A 22,669-nucleotide genomic window follows, 5' to 3' on the forward strand; every position below is an offset into this window, starting at 1 on the left:
GGAGCTGGGAGACTGCTTTGCCAGCAAGTGGTGCTCCTGTCTGTCGTGCACTTAAACCTTCCACAGCTGTGTGATTGGTGGGGATTAAAGGTTAATTTGGAGGGGTGTAATGTGGCAGATGGACCTACAGCAGCAGGGTTAATGCAGAGGGCTGGAAAGGGTAAAGGGGCTTATTAGTTTGTGAGAGTAGACAACTGTTTAGAGCTTCTCTTATATAATTACAGGATTATGAGTCAATGTTGTTAATATCCTTTGATAACATCCATATTAAAAAGAAACCCATCAATTACCTTTATTTTCTCTCTCCAAAGCTACAATATAATGGGGTTATGGGTCATGACACTATTTAAAGCACTGGAGACCCTGCTGAATCCTCCCTCATATTTACATATATTGTTAGTGGTATTAGAGAGGGACTGCTAGTATAGGATAAGGAGAAGTCAAATAAAGTAGAAAATAACTTAGAATTCTTAAATGGCTGAAAGTACTATAGAGAAACCTTTACAACAGACATGTCAAACTCAAAACCCCAATTGGGCCAAATGATCAAAGTCTAAGATTGTGTGGGCCGCAAGGAAACTAAAAAGAAATAACTATCGTCAGCACAAATGGGTAATACATTTGATAACCATTCAACAAACTGTCATTTAAATCTACTTGCACACCAACTTACCAAACAAATAATGATAATGTTTTGAGCACAAACAGTCACAGATTTCCAAGTACCAGCACTACGATTGAATTAGGAAAGCATACTGTTCTGACTGTGTGCAGCAACAAACAGCATGGGTGGAGATGAGCGGAATCGGTGCGGGTACGTGTCATGTGACGCTGTTGGGGAAGGTTAACTGAACTCACGCGCAAACTTGTTGTGTTCAGTGAATTTTTAAGTCATTCAAACAAATAAAATAAAATGCAGGCCGCATTCCACTTGTTTACCCATAGTAATGCGGGGCACTATTATATATATATTATATATTATATATATTATATATATATATTATATATATATATATATATATATATATATATATATATATATAGCAACACTTCTCTCTGTCTGAGCTGTAAGTTCAGTCATGAATTACCCTTCTGCATTGGGAGAGCACATTGTACTATTTATGTCGGCATCACTACAAAATAAGAACAAGTGGTAGATTACTCCTGGTTAGCTGGTCTTCTGCCCACCACAGATCTGAATGAACAGTTGTCAGTTTGTAGAGCAGGTGGTTGTAGGATTCTTCCCATCCAGCACTGTACAGTCAGGCTCTTCACTCACAGTGCAGAGAGGCTCACTATAATTAAGCTTCAAGTTCTCCACAGCTTCTTTGGAGACTCCAAGCCACCCCTGATGGAAAAAAAGAAAGTTAGATTCAATACTCTTACATAATCATAAGTGTGACTTTGCAGCTGTAGTTGAACTACATGACATACCTTAGTTTCCAGGAAAAAAGCTAATTACTCATTATGGGCGTTATATAGAGTTGGACGCAATTTATGACAAAAATGTACACATAAAATGTATCTGTGAAGAGTGCACTATTTGTGTAGTATGTAGAGTTGCAAGTTTCTTAAGATATGCTAAAAATTTAAGACACGCTCTAAGCATATCTTGCAATACAGGAAGAGTTACAAATGAATAAATGAATAAAAAACAAGTGTCCACCCCCCTTAAGTGAAACTTGCTCTATTGCTACCAGCCAAGACTGGTAACGTCAAAATTGGGAGGACAAAAACCATGGGATCCCCCTGAAAATGCAAATACCAGTACTAGGCAACCAGTCCTTGGCAGGTCAGCACAAGGCAGAATTTCTGGGTGGGATTGAGCTGCAAAAACAATGCTGCACTTCCCAAACCAGTCCTATGTTGATAGCACTAGGGTTATTCCTAGATTCCTGGGGGTAAATGTATCAAGGTGTGATTTTGCAAGTCCAGCGATTTTGAAACTCGCAGATGTATGAACCTGAGATTTCATGGAAAATCGTGAACTTAGCACAGCCGTGAGGTCTATTTATGATATTAGGGGTTTCATAACATTATAAATAGACCTTGCGCATGAACTAAGTTCATTGCATATCGGAGCTTCTACACTGTAGAAGCTGTTTGCGGTGGCTCTCTTCATTTTTTTTTTTTTACACAAACATGTTCTGGATGGGATATTACAAATCTGTGGCCCTTCTGGCTGAAGATTAGAAAACTTCAAGCAACAAGGGAGCCCTCCTGGTCAGGAGAAATGAAGACTTCAAGCAACAAGGCGGGTTTTTTGCCTAAGAAGAAGAGAAGACATTACAAGCAGGGACTTTGGATTTACAAATTATCTTTGGACATTTTAAGCAGGACTTTTGGATACAAATATTTTTTGGACATTTCAAGACGGACTTTGGGAATTACAAATTTATTTTAGACTTGGTCAAGCCGGACTATTGGATACAAATTTATTTGGGACTTGATTTAGAGACATTTTAGGATTAAAAGCTGCTGACAACAGATGAAAACATCAGTGGTGAGTATTTTGGGCATATTTTATTTTTAATAAAAGTATGTGGTATAAATGAGGGTGTTTAGTGTCTTTATTGGGGTTTTAATATTTTTTATTAAATGTATGTGGTTGTAAACAGGGTGTGGTGGTTTATTTAACATTTTCTTTTGTGAAACTACAGGTCCCAGCCAGCCGTGGGTGTCAGGGCATGTTGGCACTTGTGGTTCTCCAAGTGTCAACATGCCCTGGCTGCCATGGGTATGCTGGTGCTTGTAGTTATACAAGTATCAGCATGGCCACACTGTTTATGGCACCCTTGCTGGCTGGGTCTTGCAGTTCCACAAAATAAAATGGCAGCAGTTTATTTTTTTAACTATTTTATCGCTGTTATTACCCTACACCCACCACCTAGGGGTGTAGGAAGAACCCTAGTGCTTTCAGCACTGAGCTGGTTGTCCCTAGAGGGGGGGCCCGTTTGTTTTTTTGGCGGACCCCCCTCCCTAGGGAATCCAGCCCAGCGCTGAACAGCCTGGGGTTGGTATGTCATTATGGCAGGGGGACCCCTGCCACGTGTCTCCCTGTTATAGTGCCACCCACCACAGGCTGGTTTGCCTAGTGCTGGTTAAGTGAAAATTGGGGGGACAGTACTAGGCACTAGGGTTAATAGTGCTCGGGAGGGTGTACAACACGCTTTATTTAATTTTTTTAACTTTTATCTATTTTTAACAGTTTTGACAGCTGCCGGGACCTCCGGCTGTATTGACAGGGGCAGTGTAAAAGTGATGTGTTTACTAGTCTCGCAGCTAGATAAGGACAACACAGGAGAGTTAGCTAAATACAGGAGTGTTTGACATCGCAGCAAATAGCCAGAGATGACCAGCGATTTTGAACATCAAGGTAAAAATTGCAGCTTTGAGAACTTTTGGACTAAAATCGTGGGTTAACACCCGCGATTTGCCATGATTTTAACACACTGAAAAAAATCGGACCTTGATACATTTACCTCTGGCGTGATGGGTGTGGGTTAATTAGTCAAATTAAAGTATCAACACATAACATTTCCAAGGTGCACTACTGATCTCACAATGCCCTGGGCGCCTTTTAAGTGGTTGGGCATAATGGCACTTATAGTTCTACAAGCTACAGCATACCAATAGCTGCCAGGGCATGATGGCACTTATAGTACTACAAGCTCCAGCATACCCATGACTGCCAGGGGACAACCGTGGACTGCTGGGACTTGTAGTGCACCTTGCAAAAATCATAACAAGAACACACAACCGAGAGACCCAAAAGGCAGATACATTCGTCTGCATACAGACTTAGGCGTACACCATTTTACTGTGCATGCACAGTTCGGAAAAGTGCATTTTGCGCTTACTAGGTGGAATTACGTCCAACTCTAGACCTTCTTCATAGTAAACAGTTATTTTTTGCTGAGTTTTTTGGCATAGAGAAGTGGACAGGATTCTGGATTTGGATTAGAAGTGGAGGCAGCAACTTTTGTAAGCTGACTGCTCACTCGCATTCATTACTGTCTGTAAGTGGGTCAACGGCGTGTTCTGGAACTCTGCTTACACAACACACGTCAGATGTTATCATGTTTGACATTCGGTGTCACTGCCGTTTTCTTAACGCCGGTGCGTGACAAGCATTTTGGCTTCTGAAATTGTAGTATATTAAATATATCAAGACCGTTTAAACCCCCTATTGATTTTCCACAAGCTAAGTACCTGAAAGTCGCCTTTGTAGGTGATGAAAAGATCCTCAAATTTTCTTCCAGGGTTTGGAATTTGAGGAACAAGAATTATCCAAATCCTGATTAAAAAAAAGTCTGCAATTAGGCTCAAAAATTCAAAATACAGCCAACATTGATAAGAGACAGCGAACAAAAGAGCAGTCTAAAGTTATCTGTCAACACAAAGACACACAGTCAGTCTGGATGAAAAACTGCACAGAAAATCAAAGAAACCATTCTAGACAATGAAAATAGACACGGCCACAAAGAGCTAATTCTGAAAACATACAATCAGTAAGAACAGCTGATTGAAAAAGTTTATGGTTTAAAATGAAAAAGATAGGTTACATTGAAAATGTTGTTACATTTATTTCCTACAAAATGTAAGAAACGTCCTTTACTCTATATATGCTTCTCGTCTTCTTCATGTTGTTCTGGGAAGTGAAGAATAATTCCAAAACAACAGAAAGATGATGACATGTCATTGCAACATTGGATGGGAGGACATGTGTAGGGTCAATTACCTTTCCATTCTAATGAGGAGTAACAGAAGTAACAGCAACAGGATTGTTGAAAAAATAGATATAAGAGCCGTTTTCAAAAGTGTTGTTAAGGGCTGTCCATCTGAAAGCATAGATATATGAAAATGTAGTAAAACATAAGATTATAGACAGAGAGAGCCACTAAATAAACTGCCAGGTTTTTACAGGTGGGCTAATTATGACAGACTAGTAAGCTTGGCATTGCACTGAAAGAGGACCTGGGGGTAAATTTACTAAAAGTTGTATTCAATGGCAGATGTAAACCGCCACACATCGCCGGCGGTTTATTGCTTCAAACCACTGCATTCACTATAGGGCGATGTAAAATATCTAGCGATGTGTGAGATTGGAAACTGCTAAACTGCCGGCGGGTTGGTCGAAACCAGTACTAATTAATTTGGCCTGCCCCCCCCCCCCACCTGGGCCCAGTACTAATTAATCTGGCAGGGCCCCCTTCCCCATATATGTGCCCCCTCCCCAATCATGTGCCCCCCTCCTTCTTCACCATACATGTGACCCTATCCCTCATCACAGTACATTCCCCCCCACTCCCTCATCACAGTAAATGTTCCCCTTCCCCCAAAGTAAATGTCCCCCTCTCCCCTCCCAGCAATCACAGTAAATGTCCCCCTCTCACCTCCCTGCAATCACAGTTAATGTCCCCCTCTCCCCTCCCGCAAGCACAGTTAAATGTCTCCCTCTCCCCCCAATCACAGTTAATGTCCGCCTCTCTCCCCACAGTTAATGCCCCCCCCCCACAGTTAATGTCCCCCACCCCCCCACAGTTAATGCCCTCCTCCCAACACAGTTAATGTCCCCCCCCACAGTTAATGTCCCCCTCCCCAATCACAGTTAAGGTCCCCTTCTCCCTCTCGCCTCCCCCTCCACAATTAAGGTCCCCCTCTCCCTCCCCCTCCACAGTTAAGGTCCCCCTCTTCCCTCCTCCCTCCCTCCCTCCACAGTTTATGTCCCCCAGGCTCTCCCTCCCCCCCCTCGCCCTCCATAGTTATGGTCCCACAGGCTCTCCTTCCCCTCCCTTCACAGTAATGGTCCCCCAACCTCTGCCTCTCCACCCTCCCTCCACAGTTATGGTCCCCCAGGCTCTCCTTCCCCTCCCTTCACAGTAATGGTCCCCCAACCTCTGCCTCTCCACCCTCCCTCCACAGTTAAGGTCCCCCAGGCTCTGCCTCCCCTCCTCCACAGTTAAGGTCCCCCAGGCTCTCCCTCTCACCCCCCTCAAAAAAAAGAATAGCTAATTAAGTTACCTTCTCCTCCGTGTTGCTGCAGTTCCCGATCACTGATACACTGGGAGCGAGGCATGCAGTGATGACGTCACCTCGCCGCGCTCCCAGCCTATCACAGCCTGGGAGGCGGAGCTGCAGCATTGTGGAGAAGAAGGTAAGAAAAAAAAGGGGCAGCATGGTCGGTGACTGCAGGGCCCGGACAGTCCAGGAAGTCCGGACAGACGGAGAGGTCTGTCCAGGGCCCCCTATTCTATCCGGGCCCCTCACAGCAGTACTGGCCGTACCCCAATGTTGGCGGCCCTGCACATTAATGCATAGAATGTGCTGTGTATTAACTTTTCAATGCAGATTTAAGGATTTACTAGACAACAGTGTGAACTACAACCAGAATGAGAAAAAGTTCTGCTATTTGGTGACAATATTATATACATAGGCATCAGCACTGCTAAGCAGTTTAATAAGGAGGACCAATGGCTACATTTTAAATATAATTTGGTATATTTTAGGCAAGGTTATCCAAATAATGGAGAAAACCCTTATTCAGAATATTTTAAGCATTCCAGATATGTAATAGTTAAATTTGTAACTTAAAACTGTCTTGTTAGTGTTTGTTTTTACATTTTATGTAAATGATTAGGAGATGCAGTAAAAAATATTTTACCTTCAAATATTATTTGTGACCAGCTAGCATATGTAAACTTGTTCTTTTATCCATACAACTACACATGGACTCTTTAGATGTTGAGGTATCAAACCTTCAAGAAGAAAAACCTTATTTTGCCATGCAACATATGTCACACTCCAGTTTTTTCTGTAGGTGGGGGTGGTTTGGGTCTTTTCACCTGCCAGACACCCCCCAACTATGCAAGCCATGCCTCCATGATATGGCCACACCCCATTTTACGCGACAGCACATAAATTCACCTACTACTCGACTATTGGGGTATATATTATGCTAGAAAACAATAGTGTTGTAGATTTTTTTTAGGGAGGGGGGCCCCAAACCACTATCTTGCCTAGGGCCCCATGAGGTCTAAATCAGGCTTTGGTACAGACACTTTAGTAGGATTTCTGATATAAATTGAACTCAGTCTGATACAAAGTACCAAGAGTGATCCTTTTGTCTTGTATTTAGGAACCACACAGAGACTAAGGGCTAGGTTCACTAAACTGCGGGTTTGAAAAGTGAAGATGTTGCCTACAGCAATCAATCAGATTCTTGTTATCTGTTATTTAGTACATTCTACAAAATGACAGCTAGAATCTGATTGGTTTCTATAGGCAACATCTTCACTTTTTCAAACCTGCAGTTTAGTTAATATACCCCTAATAGTGTGACAAGAAATGCATATATATAAGCCTGAGCATCAGTACCAAAAGAAGGAACATTTCGGAATTAAGAATATGTGCTCAAAAGAGAGACTAGGGGTAAATTTATCACCTATCCCGACAGAGGTTTAGTCAAATTCTTTGCAAAATCACCATAAATTCAACAGAAAAATATATTTTTTTAGACCTGCTTCTGATTAACTAGATAGCTCCAACAGCATGTTACAGTTATCTGGCCAATCTTAACATAACAGGAGCACAATGCAAGTATGAATTATGAGGCTAATCATTATTTCTAGATTAGAGGGGCAAAAAATATGAAAAATTATCCTACGGGGGCAAAATTATTATTTGTTCTTCCAAAATATTTTTATTATGACATTTAAAAGATACAAGTACAAAAATAAATCCTGATGAGATAAAAAAGGGAAAAAAATACAGGCAATATGCAGATATGATATAAGAGTTGGAGGTGGGATGTGCCAGGAACATGGTGGGAAGATGAGGGAGACTAGTGCACGGCAGTGTATAACGGTAGGTGAAAGATGTCAGACGGCAAAATTATTTTATTAATAACTTGTCCCAAATTTTATGTATGGCTATTTGTAAAGGAAATTGTATATATTTTATTATATTGGGGCATACTATTTGAGTAGCAATGGGGAAAAAATATTTTTTTTCTAACATGACAACACTTAATATTTCCTGACAAGAACACCGTTTAAAGTGCATACTTGCTGCACTACAAGTGGCAGCGTCACATGGGCACAAGAGCAATATGTGGAATATATGACCCTCATTCATTAAGAAAAGTAAGGCAAAAAAAGTTTTTTCCTGGACAAAACCATATTGCAATGCAAGGGGAGCAAATTAATTTATTATTTTACACATAACATAAATACTGGCTGTTTTTTCATGTAACACAAAAACACTTGATATCTTTATTTCTACAATGAAATTTAAAGTTGATCTAGAACATGCCCTACCCCAACTACAAAGCTGCCATCACATTTTAAATTTATCTCCCACTCCAATGCAACATGGCTTTGCCCAGGTGCAAAGTTACTCATATTTTTTGCTTTCCTTTCCTTTATGAAACAAGTCCAATATGTGCAATAGAGCTAAAAAGGTTCTGTATAGTAAGATAAATGGAAATAAAATTTTTAGTCCACTGCTACCAATTCTTTTACCTACCGCTGACTGTGGCGTTCCTTCCCCAAGTGACTCCTTGACTCCACTCACTCCACATTTTAGAACTGGCACAACTTATGCTTAACTGGCTTCTCACATGGAAGGTATAGGATTGCTGAGGGTCAAAACTAGGTAAGGAAAACTTGGTAGAAGAGGCATTCTTCACCTAAAGCGACAAAAGTGGAGATGCTTGAGCGGAGCATAAAAAAGAACATACACATGTAAGAAACTTCATGGAGGCTATTTATGAACTAGAATAGTAGTGGAGACGCAGTATATTTTTACCGCCACCTCCAAAATTATGTACAAATCTTCTAAAATGTCCGCTCTCCAACCGTTAACAAAATAAATAAAATATCTAGTCCCACGCAGTAAAATTACATTTTTACCCTGATCTATTCATGACTGGCCAGCTCTTCCCATCATAAGGATAAACAATGTCCTTCCCTCACAATTAATCCTATGTTGCTGTGCAGTTCCATGCACGTGTCTTAAGATACATATTCACCTGCAACCAAGTGTTTATATGTATGTATATATGTGCTTTGTGTGTGATGTATAGGTATATCAAATGTATAATAATAAAAGAGGAAGAATGTAATGATTAGATTCCAGGATGAAAGTAAAGAGGGCTCTAGAGGAAAGATCCAAAGAATGAACAGAACTTTATATGTAATATGTGCCACAATAACTGATATTACCGTCCACTTGTCACTGGCCATATTCCGATGCTGCACTTGATAAGACATACATCGGTCTGGGAAAGAGCCATAGGATTGCACCCATGTAAGACGTAGCTCCAAACTGCTAGTATTCACCACATTCAGGTTTGTCGGAGGGTCCATCTTCACTGCAACATGTGACATAAGGAACTGTTTTTGCATATTTCACTTAATGTGCCTAGTATATTATATAACCATATGCCTTCTGCAATATAAGTATTAGTTGGAATGAGTAAATATTGTAAAGTGCTGTGGAGTATGCTGGCACTAGAAAAATACATAATAATTCTAAATAAATGAATATATATATATATATCTTACCAAGGTTTTGCAGATTTTCAAACACTGTCACGACTGAATGAATACTGCTGTACAGCTTCACAGTGAACTTTATGAAGGTCTTGCCATTGGAGAACAAGCAGCCGATAGTTGTACGATTGGCAACCAGGTATTGAGGACAAGGGGCAGCTTCCTCCTTACTATACCTAAAAATATATAGCAGTATATAAAAGTGTTCTTACTTTTGTGTGCCTCATATTGTAAACATTACATTATTGTGAAATGTCAGTAAAACCATCTAGTTATATAAAAATAATGTATGAACCACTTTTTTCAGAAAATATTTTGGAACTGACCTGAATTACTTTTGGAGATTCCTGTATCTATGGCTGGCCTCAAAATCTGTGAAATGTACACTTATACAAGTAGACATTTTTGGACTTAAAAGGCAATATCAAAAAATAGAAAAAAACAATAAAGTATTTGTCACAACAAATAAACAAAAATGAAAGGAAGGTGTAAGCAAAACTTTATTTGCTATTGTAACTTCGGCTTTCAGCGCTCTCCTGTATAGGGAGGCTGGGTCCTGGGAGTTAAGTGACATGGGTGGAGGAGCCATCTTCAGAGGGAACATCCAACACTCCCTCAATATTGGAATTATCTGGCTCACTAAGGGCCTGATTTTGAGTTAGGAACAAAGCAAAGTAAAGGAGCAACTTTGCATCAGGACAAATGGACAATTTTTTTGGCATGCAAGGAAAATACTGTCTGTTTTTCCATGTAGCACACAAATACTTGGTAGCTTTATTTTTACACTGAAATTAAAGTTGATCTATGACATGCCCTATCCCAACTATAAATGTGTCCCGACATTTTAAATTCACCCCTCCCTCTAATGCAACATGGTTTTGCCAAGGTGCCAAGTTACTCCTTTCCTTTGCTTTGCACCTAACTCAAATTCAAGTCCTAATACTGTAAATAATTTTCATGTGTCATGTGCCATTTACAACTTTCATTGGTCTGCAGAAAACATAGAGTGGAACTGATCTGGCTCCTGAAAATTCTTCATTAGTCTTAAAAAGATGACCATATTTTTGTGATTCACAAATTTTGGACACGAAATACGGCTCTGTATTACATCACTGATTTGATTGATGACTTAACTTATTGGTATTAGAGCTAGTAATTACAATACTAAATCTGTTTTATTGCTGCAGAGTCTTGTTGTTTAATTGCATGGTTTTATTTGGGGTATTATTTATATTGAAGATACATATTTGAAATTATATATTGGCTGAAGATTATAGGCCTGATTCATTAAGGAACGTATGTGCTGCATTTTGTGTATAACCGCTCTATGTATGGCCAGAACAGGACCATACACCAGAGAACGCAGCAACATCCAAATCATCTTCGAGCACAAAGAAATTGTACGATAGCCTACAATTTCAATGGTGGAATGGGTATCACGCATCTCACTAGGTTAGCTCCGTGTTGTTCATTGTGTGCTTTGGTTTCCCTTGGTTACCTCTATCTGTTGTTCAGCCTGGCATTCCTCTATCATTGGACGCCATCTTGCCTAGTGGTCTGCGCATGCGCTACCCCTGGAACCTTCAAAACCTCTGCTCCGCAGTGATTGGATCATCTGCAGCCAGTTCCCTTTATAAGGGCCCTCCTCCATTTAATGGGTGTCAGATCATCAGGTCTCTCTACCTGATAGGAAGCGTTTCCTCTGACTCCTGTTGTTCCTGACATCGTGGATGATGCAGCTCATCACTACTCAGCATTACTGTGCAGCTCATGGCTACTTAGCATTACCTGTGCTGTTCACTGCTTCCCAGCAATTACCTGTGCAGCTCATCACTACTCAGCAATACCTGTGCTCCAAAAAGATGAATCTTCAAAATACGGCTGCACATAAGCCCGATGTATGTGCGTTTTAAAAATGCAATTTACATTTGCTTTGCATGTCTTAATGAATCAGGCCCTATATGTATATTTTTATATACTGCAATATATGTTTAGCGTTGGTGATTATTTGTGTTTAAAAGTGCTGCATACCTGTCTCTTATATACTGATGAGGCTCTAGTTGATTTCTGAGTATAAGTATGAACAACATTTACATAATCAGACACTAGCAACTGCCCCATCAGAATTTCAAAGAGTAGACTAATCTTTTTTCGAATTTTGGATTTTAAATAATAATTTACTAATAATATTTAATAATTTGTAATAAATCTATTTGGTTTTTTTTCCAGTTTCATGATAACTCTCCTTTAATTAGACCCATTTTAACCAGCGGTCTAAAGGGCCCGATTCAAGTTTTACACCATTATGCCGCCTGCTCTCCATTATAGTATAATGCATTATGAATTAATTTGTGTTACTTTTCAGCAATTTATCAATATGTGTGCAGCCTAGTAATATGTGTGTGGCACTTTGTGTACTGGGTGCATAATAACATCTAATAGATTGTTTTGTCTAATTATATATTGATTTTTATATAGGGAATACATAGTCTGTGGAATATGATTCTGTGTGTTAAATTAGTTTTTCACTCACCAGTAATATAATGTATAGTTCTCATTTAGGTGTTCTTGCTGATTCCAAAGGCAGGTCAAGAATTTGTCCTTATCCAAAGTACAGTGCACCTCTGCATTACAAAATGAACATAGTGTAAGTTTTCTGTCACAAAATTCCAATAATTAAAATACAACTAAAACCTTTAAACATGCAGCATAATAACATACATGTTTTCTTTATTTAAAACTGGTATTTTTATTATTATTTATAATGTAACACAAAATTTTAATTTGTTCTACCCAAAGTAATTCATACAATAGCTTCAAGTAGCTACTATATTAAATTAATGCTTTGCTCCACTTTTGTACATACCTCAGTGCTTTAGATTGTATTACATCCCACAAAGTTATAAAGATGAATTACAACTAGGCAAAATAATAGCTCTCATAATGATTAATTAGAGGCCTTTGTTCTTTTCTGAAAAACCTGAATGAACTTCATTGTCAATGAGGTTCAATCACAAAATGTGTCTGTGATTGATACAATGAGGATCCTATGTTGGATCAATATGCAAATAGTCAATCACTGCGGCCTTCTCAAACTCTACCCCATCAAAGTGCAGCCGCTCTTGATTGGTTATTTGGAGACAGGCACATGGATTTGCATTTGTGAAGTGGCTAGTCAAGTAAGCAGGTTCTTGTCGTCTAACATCTGGGTTTTTAAAAAAAAAAAAAAAAAAAGCTTTGGATTGCCAGAGAGAAGAAGAAAGAAGATGGAAAAAAAGATAAATTCATAGGGGCATATTCAATTGTTTAGAATCCCAGTGTCATTAAAACTATTACGGTATTACGGTAGTAGTAAGCTGGATTTCAGCTCGCGGCTCAGGGAACCGCAAGCTGAAATCCAGCGAGAAAAGTACCATAATACCGGTATTTACGCGCACTATTACCGTAATGATGACAATAGTGCGCGCGGCGCGCGAATTTTGTCGTTTTCGCCAACAATTGAATATGCCCCATAGGACTTAATAGTATAATAAAGGGGAGAGTTAGTTTTTACTATGTTTTAGAAGCGTCAGCATGCTCTAGTAAACATGGGTGTGTTGGCACTTGTTCAACAAGTGCCATCATACACAAACAATTTATGCTGCCAGGACTTGCTGGGACCATGGGTGACACATTTTAAAATACTATTCTGCTAACCTTATCCACATCCTTCTACTTCCCTTCCTCTCCTTCTCCTGTGCTCTCTGGATCTCCACATCTGTCTGCAATAAACTGGCCTCAATCCACAACCTCTTCATCTCCAGCTCTCTCAACCACCTCACCATCACTAAAACCTGGCTCTCCTCATTCAATACCACCTCAGATGCTGGCAGAGACCTTACCTTCTCTTTCCTTCTCTCACACCCCTACACCTAACCTGGCCCCCATCCTTTCCTGGCTTACCTCCTACCTTTACAATTGCTCCTTTTCTGTCTCTATCAGGGGCAGGCTAGGCTGGTGGGCAGGGCTTCCTTGGGCTGGGCCACTGGGCCACCTGCATTGTTTTTTCCTTTAAAATGTTCCTCTTAGAGTGCTGAGTCATGTCTTGCCCCCCAGGCTAAAGTTTGACAGCCCTCCCCTGGTCTCTACCACCGACTTTTCCTCCTTCTTTCTCTCTACTACTTCGTCTATGCAGCCAAATTTACATTTCCTTCCCTGACTTTTCCCTTACTTTGCTTTCTTACATATGCTCTGTCTCTCTTACCCATCACTTTCTTAAACTCAATATGGAATTCATTGTTTTCCCGACTCCAGAGTTCCCATGCCTTCCTTCCTCTTGCTCTCCATTGACAATATTATTTCATATTAACATTCTGCATTAATAAATAATATAAGAGATGGTCTCTAAATTAAAAAAATATATTTAATGAACATATAAAACATATAAAATGCTCCTGAGCATATAACAGTGTGCAAATATAGACTCAAAAGAGAAAAAAGCTCCAAGCAAAGTTCCAGCGATATAATTCAAATATATCCAACACAGTCCTTAATGAACCTTAATGCAAACGTAATCTCCTAAGGAATCCGAGTGGCACTCTTATTAGGGTAAAGAATGTAACCCCATTCAATGTTATTGTGTGCTCAAACACAGATCCCACTTATAAAGTTTAGCGGAGAAAGCATGGTCCTTAGTTTTGAAACAATCCAGATCAGCTATTGCAAACTATATCCTTTTTTTCCACTCCTTGATACAATAACAGTTCCAATATAAATAAGACAAAGATACTTCTTACCAGTGTTGATATAGAAGCCAACCCTCCCTAGCTAAGCATGAATGCATATAGATCACGGGCGTATCATTTATGGCATCCCTGCGGTAACCACAATTTTTTGTTATCATCTGAAGGGGTGATCAATCTGTACAGCGCTGTTCTTTTTCGTTTTGTATCCATGTCTTTGTGAATAGGGTGAGCAATAGGCCCTATTAATAGCTGTAGTGGGATTGCTTACTCCTGTATATATTTGTCAATAGCAATTAATTCAATTACACTATATCAGGATTCATTGTTATCTCTGGATACAGTTTCTAGTTGTACCTATTTTACATAAGTTTTTGTTTATAATTTAGAAATTTTCAATATACTCATAAGCGCCCAAGAGTTTCATTGCCTTGGAAAGAGAAGTTTCCCATTGACAAAATTAATCTCTCTTCTGTTCCTCAGTCCTACTGCCTGGGTAGCATCCTTGACTCCTCCCACTCCTTCACTCCCCGAATTCAGTCTCTCTACCAATCCTGCCATGTCATCACATCCAACAAACAAACAAAACTCTCATCCATGCTCTTTTTGCCTTTCACGTCAACTATTGCAACCTCCTCCTCTCTGCCCTCCCTCTCAGTCACCTCTTCAATCCATCTTTAATGCTGCTGCCCTACTGATTTTTCTCTCTTGTCACACTGCTTCCATTTTCACTATCAATAGCTATACTAGCTCCCTTTCCCCTATAAAATCCACCTCAAACTCCTCAGCTTCACCACTAAGATCTTAGCCTCTCCACTCCCCTCTACATCTCCAACCTCATCTCCCTCCACACCACCTCCTGCTCCCTTTCTGATCTGCCAATAATTGCTGCCCCCCCCTTCTCACTGATTGTAATGCCTGTAATCACCAACTGCCCAGAGTCAGGAACTAGCAAAGTACCTGTAATCACCAACTACCCAGAGTCAGGAAGTAGCACAGTACCTGTGATCACCAACTGCCCAGAGTCAGGAACTAGCATAGTACCTGTTATCACCAACTACCCAAATTCAGAAACTAGCACAGTACCCATGATCACCACCTGCCAAGAGGCAGGAACTAGCACAGTACCTGTAATCACCAACTGCCAAGAGGCAGGAACTAGCACAGTACCTGTAATCAGCAACTACCCAGAGTCAGGAACTAGCACAGTACCTGTGATCACAAACTACCCAGAGTCAGGAACTAGCACAGTACCTGTAATCACCAACTGCCCAGAGTCAGGAACTAGCACAGTACCTGTGATCACAAACTACCCAGATTCAGGAACTAGCACAGTACCTGTAATCACCAACTACCCAGATTCAGGAACTAGCACAGTACCTGTAATCACCAACTACCCAGATTCAGGAACTAGCATAGTACCTGTAATCACCAACTACCCAGATTCAGAAACTAGCACAGTACCTGTAATCACCAACTTCCCAGATTCAGGAACTAGCACAGTACCTGTAATCACCAACTACCCAGAGTCAGGAACTAGCATAGTACCTGTAATCACCAACTACCCAGATTCAGAAACTAGCACAGTACCTGTAATCACCAACTTCCCAGATTCAGGAACTACCACAGTACCTTTAATCTCCAACTAACCAGAGTCAGAAACTAGCACAGTACCTGTGATCACCAACTATCCAGAGTCAGGAACTAGCACAGTACCTGTGATCACAAACTACCCAGAGTCAGGAACTAGCACAGTACCTGTGATCACCAACTGCCCAGAGTCAGGAACTAGCACAGTACCTGTAATCACCAACTTCCCAGATTCAGGAACTAGCACAGTACCTGTAATCACCAACTACCCAGAGTCATAAACTAGCACAGTACCTGTAATCACCAACTACCCAGAGTTAGGACCTAGCAAAGTACCTGTGATCACCAACTACCCAGAGTCAGGAACTACCACAGTACCTGTAATCTCCAACTAACCAGAGTCAGAAACTAGCACAGTACCTGTAATCACCACCTACCCAGAGTCAGGAACTAGCACAGTACCTGTGATCACCAACTACCCAGAGTCAGGAACTAGCACAGTACATGTAATCACCAACTAACCAGAGTCAGAAACTGGAACAGTACCTGCAACCACCAACTAACCAGAGTCAGAAACTAGCACAGTACCTGCAATCACCAACTACCCAGAGTCAGAAACTAGCACAGTACCTGTAATCACCAACTGCCCAGAGTCAGGAATTAGCACAGTACCTGTAATCACCAACTACCCAAATTCAGGAGCTGTCACAGTACCTGTAATGAACGACAGCCTGGAGCCAGAAACTAGCACAGTGACTGAATATGTATCCCCACCAACAGCTATCTTATGTATCAAGTGCATCCCATACCTCTTAGATTGTAAACTTGATAGGGCAGAGCCATATTTACCCTCTGTTTCCTGTCAATCTATGTCATCTGTTTGCATCATTATCAATGTACAGCTCTGTATAATATGATAATAATAACTATTAATAATAATAATAATAATAATAATAATAATAATAGTAATGTCATACCTCCCAAAAATCTGTCCCCAGCAGCAGGACAGGGGGCGTGACCATGTCACAATGGGGGCGTGGTCACATCACAATGGGGGACGTGGTCACGACCCCAGAGGGTTACCTAGCTAGGCTGCCCATTAGACTCCACCCTTCCTCTAACATTCCCACCACACGGCAAAGATGTCCCTGGGCTGGACAGCATGACAGTCCTAAAACTGGGACTGTCCCGCTGAAATCAGAACAGTTGGGAGGTATGAACATGTTGTTATTTTATACTTTTCATTCCCCTTCTCTTTTTACTGATTTATTAAAATATTCAGTTTATTGGGTTAAAAGAACTAGAGTATTGTAATTGTACTGATTTGATTTTGTGAAAGGGGTTATGATCGTAGAGAACTGGTAAACAATACCTATGTGGTTAAATAGATGCATTGCACTTCACTATTTAAAGAAATACCATGGGGCCTGACAGGCTTAAATTGCAAGCAGTTTCAATACTAATTTGAAGTATATTAAGAATCTTATTGACAAGCTTTTAAAAGTGCTACCAAAGCACCTGTGTTGATTGGCTTATGTAGAGCAAAATACTATTGTTCTGGGCTATTAAGATTAGATTGAATGAACTTGACTCCTGCATCAGAACATACATACAAAGAAAATTCACAAAACATCGTAGTTATATATTTTAAAGAAAAAAGATATAATGGTTCTGAGGTAAGTTGACAAAATCTTTGTTATTATGCAGGAGGAAAATCTTTAACAATATAGCTTCTTCGAAGAATAGAATTTAATGCACATCCAACTGAAAGCTACTATAGATACATAGGAAAACACACCTTCTTATTACATAAATAGAAATGCAGACCTGCTGTGTGAAGGGGAAATACCTATGGCTCTTACTTATGGCTCTCACTATTGACTGTGTGACAGTGTTAACAAAACAATATGTGTATGAAGAAGACATATATACCGGTAATTGATTTTATATATATATATATATATATATATATATATATATATATTTTATTTTTTTTCCTTCCTTTAATAACTATTGTCTCTCTTCTCCCACTATACATAGCTTTTGCATGAAGAGAACTGTGATCCTAGGTACATTTACATATCAAAACAATTGGCCTCCAATCAGATACATCAGTCCATCCCACAGAAGTTTTGTAATTATCTTCTGAAGACAAAAGTGTCTTTTGGGGTCAGGCTGATTACGCAGACACACACCAAGGATTTCTCACCGTTTGGATTGAAAAATAGTAAAGTATATATGAGCCCTTTAATAGGGCTATGCTAACATTGTGAATATGAGTAAATAGACTTAAATATGAGTAAAATGTACACTGTGTATTGTTAGTGCTTTAAATGGTTTATCTATAGACTATAGGAGCTACAATAGGCTGTGTTGTAAACTTTGTTATAAAGTCACAGACCATGTGGTGTAGCTTATAAGAAGGGTTTTGTTTAGGGTAGCACTGTAAGCATAGAAAATGAAGTTGCATGAGAGAGTCATAGGGGCATATTCAATTGACGGCGGGATCGCCGAAAATCCCGCGCTCTAAAAATATTACCGTTAATACGGTAATATCTCGCTGGATTTCAGTTCGCGGCTCCATGAGCTGCGAGCTGAAATCCAGTGAGTAAATTACCGTATTAACGGTATTTACGCACAGGATTACCGTATTAACAGTAATATTTTTCGAGCACAGGATTTTCGGCGATCCCGCCGTCAATTGAATACCCCCCATAGAATTAGATGTTGTTATTGTAGTAAATGGTAGTGTGCTTAAGAAGTGATGCAGTTTAAGGGTTTGAAATTAGTAATACCTTAGGAGTTTGATTGTACCAATACAATAGACCTCATACTTGAATAGTATTGTATTTGATGTAGCTATAGTGTGGCTTCTCTGTGAATATCTACCAGCTAAAGATTCATATTGTATTTTGTAAGACTGTTAATATATATTGTAGTTCTGTTTGTTGATTTTAATACTGACTGTACTTGGTAAGTCGTCTGGCTGGTCTGTGTTTTCATCCCATCCCCCCTATGTGTGTAATGGCTACTATTTAAACAGATGTGTGATAAGATGAAAAGACTTCTTTGAATGTTGCTGGGAAGTCTGTAAATATCTCCTCCCCTGTTAGACAAGAAATGTTAGTGGACATTGTGTGATAACTGCTGAATAGAGAGCTATTTGTGGTGGACTTGCTAATACTGGTTGTTGTGAGTTAAGGGCCTGTTGCTCACTTTACATTGTTAGTAAGTGAGGCCTTGTGAGCCATCATGAGTTTGTAACAAAGCATTGGAAGTCAGCCATTTTGGATGGTGACTTTGCATTGTAAGAAGAAATTTCATTATGGTCTGACATACATACACACAGTCACATGCACATGCACACACACACACACACACGTGCATAATAAGCAAGAAATCAATAAGATATTGTACCTACACACAGAATGCCATCTATTATATGTACCATGTGTAAGATTATGTTATCGAAATTATATTATTACATTATTGTACAAGTAAAGATTCTATTTCATACATATATATCTGCGTTGTGGTTATGAATTTATAATTAGGTTTAAAGGTCTGAAGTAGGCGTGTCATTCGAGGGAAAGCGTAAATGCGTATGGTAATGTAACAAGCGTATCCAGAAATAGAAGAAGATTGCGTGCACAATTATGGCGTAAATACAGGTTCTTTAACAGTTTATTTTTCTAGGTGTTGCGTCTTAATAAATGGGAGTGGCGGGGATTGGTAACTGTGATCTGCGATTAGGGGCATATAAAAAGGAAAGAAAAGCATAGCATTGGAGGATCAAGCAAAACTGTCTGTACTTAATAAACATTGGTTCTCTTGTTAGGGCAGGAGACAATATTATACTAAGGAATCCAAGTACTGCCCCCCCTACCCCTTACAATAGGTAGACACACAAAGATTAACTTCCTTTCTCTGTCATCAGCTGGTTGAGGACAGAAAAAATGGAAGCATAATCTCTTCATTAGTATGGAAGGTGGATACCAGTTAAGGCAATAATTATGGATTGGCCTTGAGCACCACTCATCCGTTCAGGAATGGTTTGAGGAAAATTACAAAGGGAAATGCGGAAGGGAGCAATATAACAGGGTGCAAACTTCATAGATGGTACATTGAGTTTAAAATTGTGGGTGGATAACCACACCTTCTCATCCATATGAAGAATTGAAAGATTCCTGTGATCAGCAAAGTGTTTGTGCTGCTTGAAAGACTACTGAAGTTTCGATGGTACCTGGGTCCATATATGAGACGAATTATGGACCATAACTTGAACAGCCAGAACAGGAAAATTAGATACATCAGAGATGGTAGGTAACACAGGATGTCTTTCAAAGATGGTAAAGAAGGAGGAGACACCAATAGACTCATGTGAATGATTGTTATGTGAGAACTCCGCCCAAAGGAGGTGGTTGCTCTAGGAGGTTTGGTGTTTGGAACAGTAACAGCAGAGAAAGGTCTCCAAATTCTGGTTAACACACTCAGTCTGACCATTGGTCTGGGGATGGTACCCTGAGGATAATTTCAGACTAATGCCAAGATGATTACAGAAACACCTCCAGAACGTGGACATGAATTTTACCCCACAGTCAGAGATGATTTCAAGGGGACAACCATGGATACGAAAAAAATTCTTGATAAACAGAAGGGCTAATTCAGCAGCAGAAGATAACTTCTTAAGAGAGACAAAGTAGGCCCATTTGGAGAAATGTTTGACCACTACCCAAATAGAATTGCAGCTGCGACTGTTAGGAAAATCAGTGATGAAGTTCATGCTAATGCTGATCCAAGGGGAGTCTGGTGCAGGAAGAGGAAGGAGGAGACCGATGGGGGATCACCTAGGAATCTTTTGTCGGGCGCAGACCCCGCAGACTGTGACATATTTATAGACATCTGCAGTTAGGGAATGCCACCAATAATAACTATATCAGAGGGCGATGGTCTTCTCTATGCCCAGTGGAGAAAGAGATCTAAGTGACAGAATATTATTATTTTTATACTTTATTTTTAAAGGGCTGACATACTACTCAGTGCTGTAAATTGAGGGGATCATGACATAAAGAAATTAAATACAATGGCATGAAACAGAAGGTAAAGATGGCCCTGCCCAAAATAGCTTACAAGCTAAGAGGTTTGGGGAATTCTTAATATATAAAGGAGCAGAATAACAATTGTAGCTGCTGGTCAGGAAAGTGTTTCTGTCTATTGTAAGGCTGCAGCAGTATTCGCTACCAATAATAAAGCAGCCACGGGCGACTGGCAGATCTGTGCATTTACTGGTAGTATGATATGTTTGGAATGAGGAGAGACAATGTGAGGTGGAAACATGAACTAGTCACTGTAGACATCTTAAAACAGTCAATTGCTGTCAACCATAACTATCTTTTACCATTTATCTTAATTGAACCTTTTTTTTAGACTAAGGATTGTCAGAGCAAGCTTGACCAAAAGTACAGTGGTATGGAGAACTCAGTTTGCTGATGTTTTGAGATAACAACTGGCTCTGATATTGGCAAGATGTTTGAGGAAAAATATATATCGATAAGGGGCAACGGTAGACAACAGCATACACTTCAACTATGATGTCTGTACATTCAATCTACCATGCAAGGCGGTTGACTGCAAACATCAATATATGGTGTAAGCAGATAGTGTAATAAAACAGTCTGCTGATCATTGAGAGACAGTGTTTAGATTGCAGTCTTATTACACTTAAAAATGGATTGAGAGTGGTGGAAAGAACGTAGGCAGTGGTTGGCTTGCAGTGAAAAAACAGTCCTATGGCCAGATGAGTCATCCTTTACTCTGTTCTCCAGAAGCATATGAGTACAAGCAGAAGATGCAGAAAATTAGGTTCTGTAAGGAATCTCATTAACATTTAGCGAACTCATTTATGTTTCTAAACATAAGGCATCATGAAGTTCTGGGTGGTTTGACACAGTCTATAAGTACATGAACAGAATATATACATTTAATATATATATATATATATATATATATATATATATATATATAGATACATACATGCTGGCACCTCTGAGTGTGAGAGATTAAAATATTAAACCACCATTCAATACACTGAGAAAAATAAGATATATTTACCTGGTTCTTTGCTGCAATGAACATGGTAAGTCAGGACTGATAGGAAGATGATAACATAGTAGGAAGGCCCTATTTCGAGTAAGGTTTTCTTGACAAATACAGAGTATAGCATCTTCATTGCCTTGTTCTCTGACTTTATTTTGTCTTCAACCTACTTTCTAGAGCAGCCTTTGTACTCTGCGTGATCAATAACTTGTATATCAAATACACCATATAACAGGTTTAGGTCAATGTGTTACTGTCACCCTTATTTCATCTTTCTATCTCCACGATGTTCTGTCTCTCTGTTTCTCTCAGTTTCCTTGCTCTCTTTCTTCCTGTCACAAAAACAAATCTTATGACAAATTTCCTGTCAATGTTTCCGTTCCTCTCTCAATCAGCACTACATATATTAAAGTTAAAATAGGCTGCTTTTCATCTGTTTTTATCTGTATAGTGTTTTTGTTATACACGTATACCTGTTACAGTGCACTGTTCTGTATATATGCCTGTTCAAGGGAACTGTTCCAGTAAAAGATTACCACTATCTGCTACAGTGTGCTTAAGTGTGTAAAAAAAAGCTTAAAGCTGCTCACACTTTATTTGAATTTCTATTAAACAATACAGTACTTAGAAAACCTTTTCATTTAACGATTTGTACACACACAAGGCATAAACATGATTTTGCACATGTTCATTTAGAAAAAAAATCAC

General features: G+C 39.6%; 1 protein-coding gene across 1 annotated transcript; it reads right to left on the minus strand.

Annotated features, from left to right (window-relative positions):
- Positions 1 to 1,039: 1,039 nt before the first annotated feature.
- On the minus strand, positions 1,040 to 22,293 carry IL2RG (interleukin 2 receptor subunit gamma). Its single transcript, XM_075184477.1, has 8 exons — positions 21,977 to 22,293; positions 12,088 to 12,178; positions 9,567 to 9,730; positions 9,225 to 9,373; positions 8,527 to 8,689; positions 4,742 to 4,841; positions 4,213 to 4,297; positions 1,040 to 1,348 (listed from the first exon to the last, which is right to left on the minus strand). Exons 1-8 carry the CDS (start codon positions 22,092 to 22,094, stop codon positions 1,211 to 1,213), a joined length of 1,008 nt encoding a protein of 335 aa, XP_075040578.1. The 5' UTR covers positions 22,095 to 22,293; the 3' UTR covers positions 1,040 to 1,210.
- Between the last annotated feature and the right edge of the window lie 376 nt (positions 22,294 to 22,669).

Source organism: Mixophyes fleayi, chromosome 9 (genome assembly GCF_038048845.1).
Source record: "Mixophyes fleayi isolate aMixFle1 chromosome 9, aMixFle1.hap1, whole genome shotgun sequence".
Lineage (NCBI taxonomy): Eukaryota > Metazoa > Chordata > Amphibia > Anura > Limnodynastidae > Mixophyes > Mixophyes fleayi.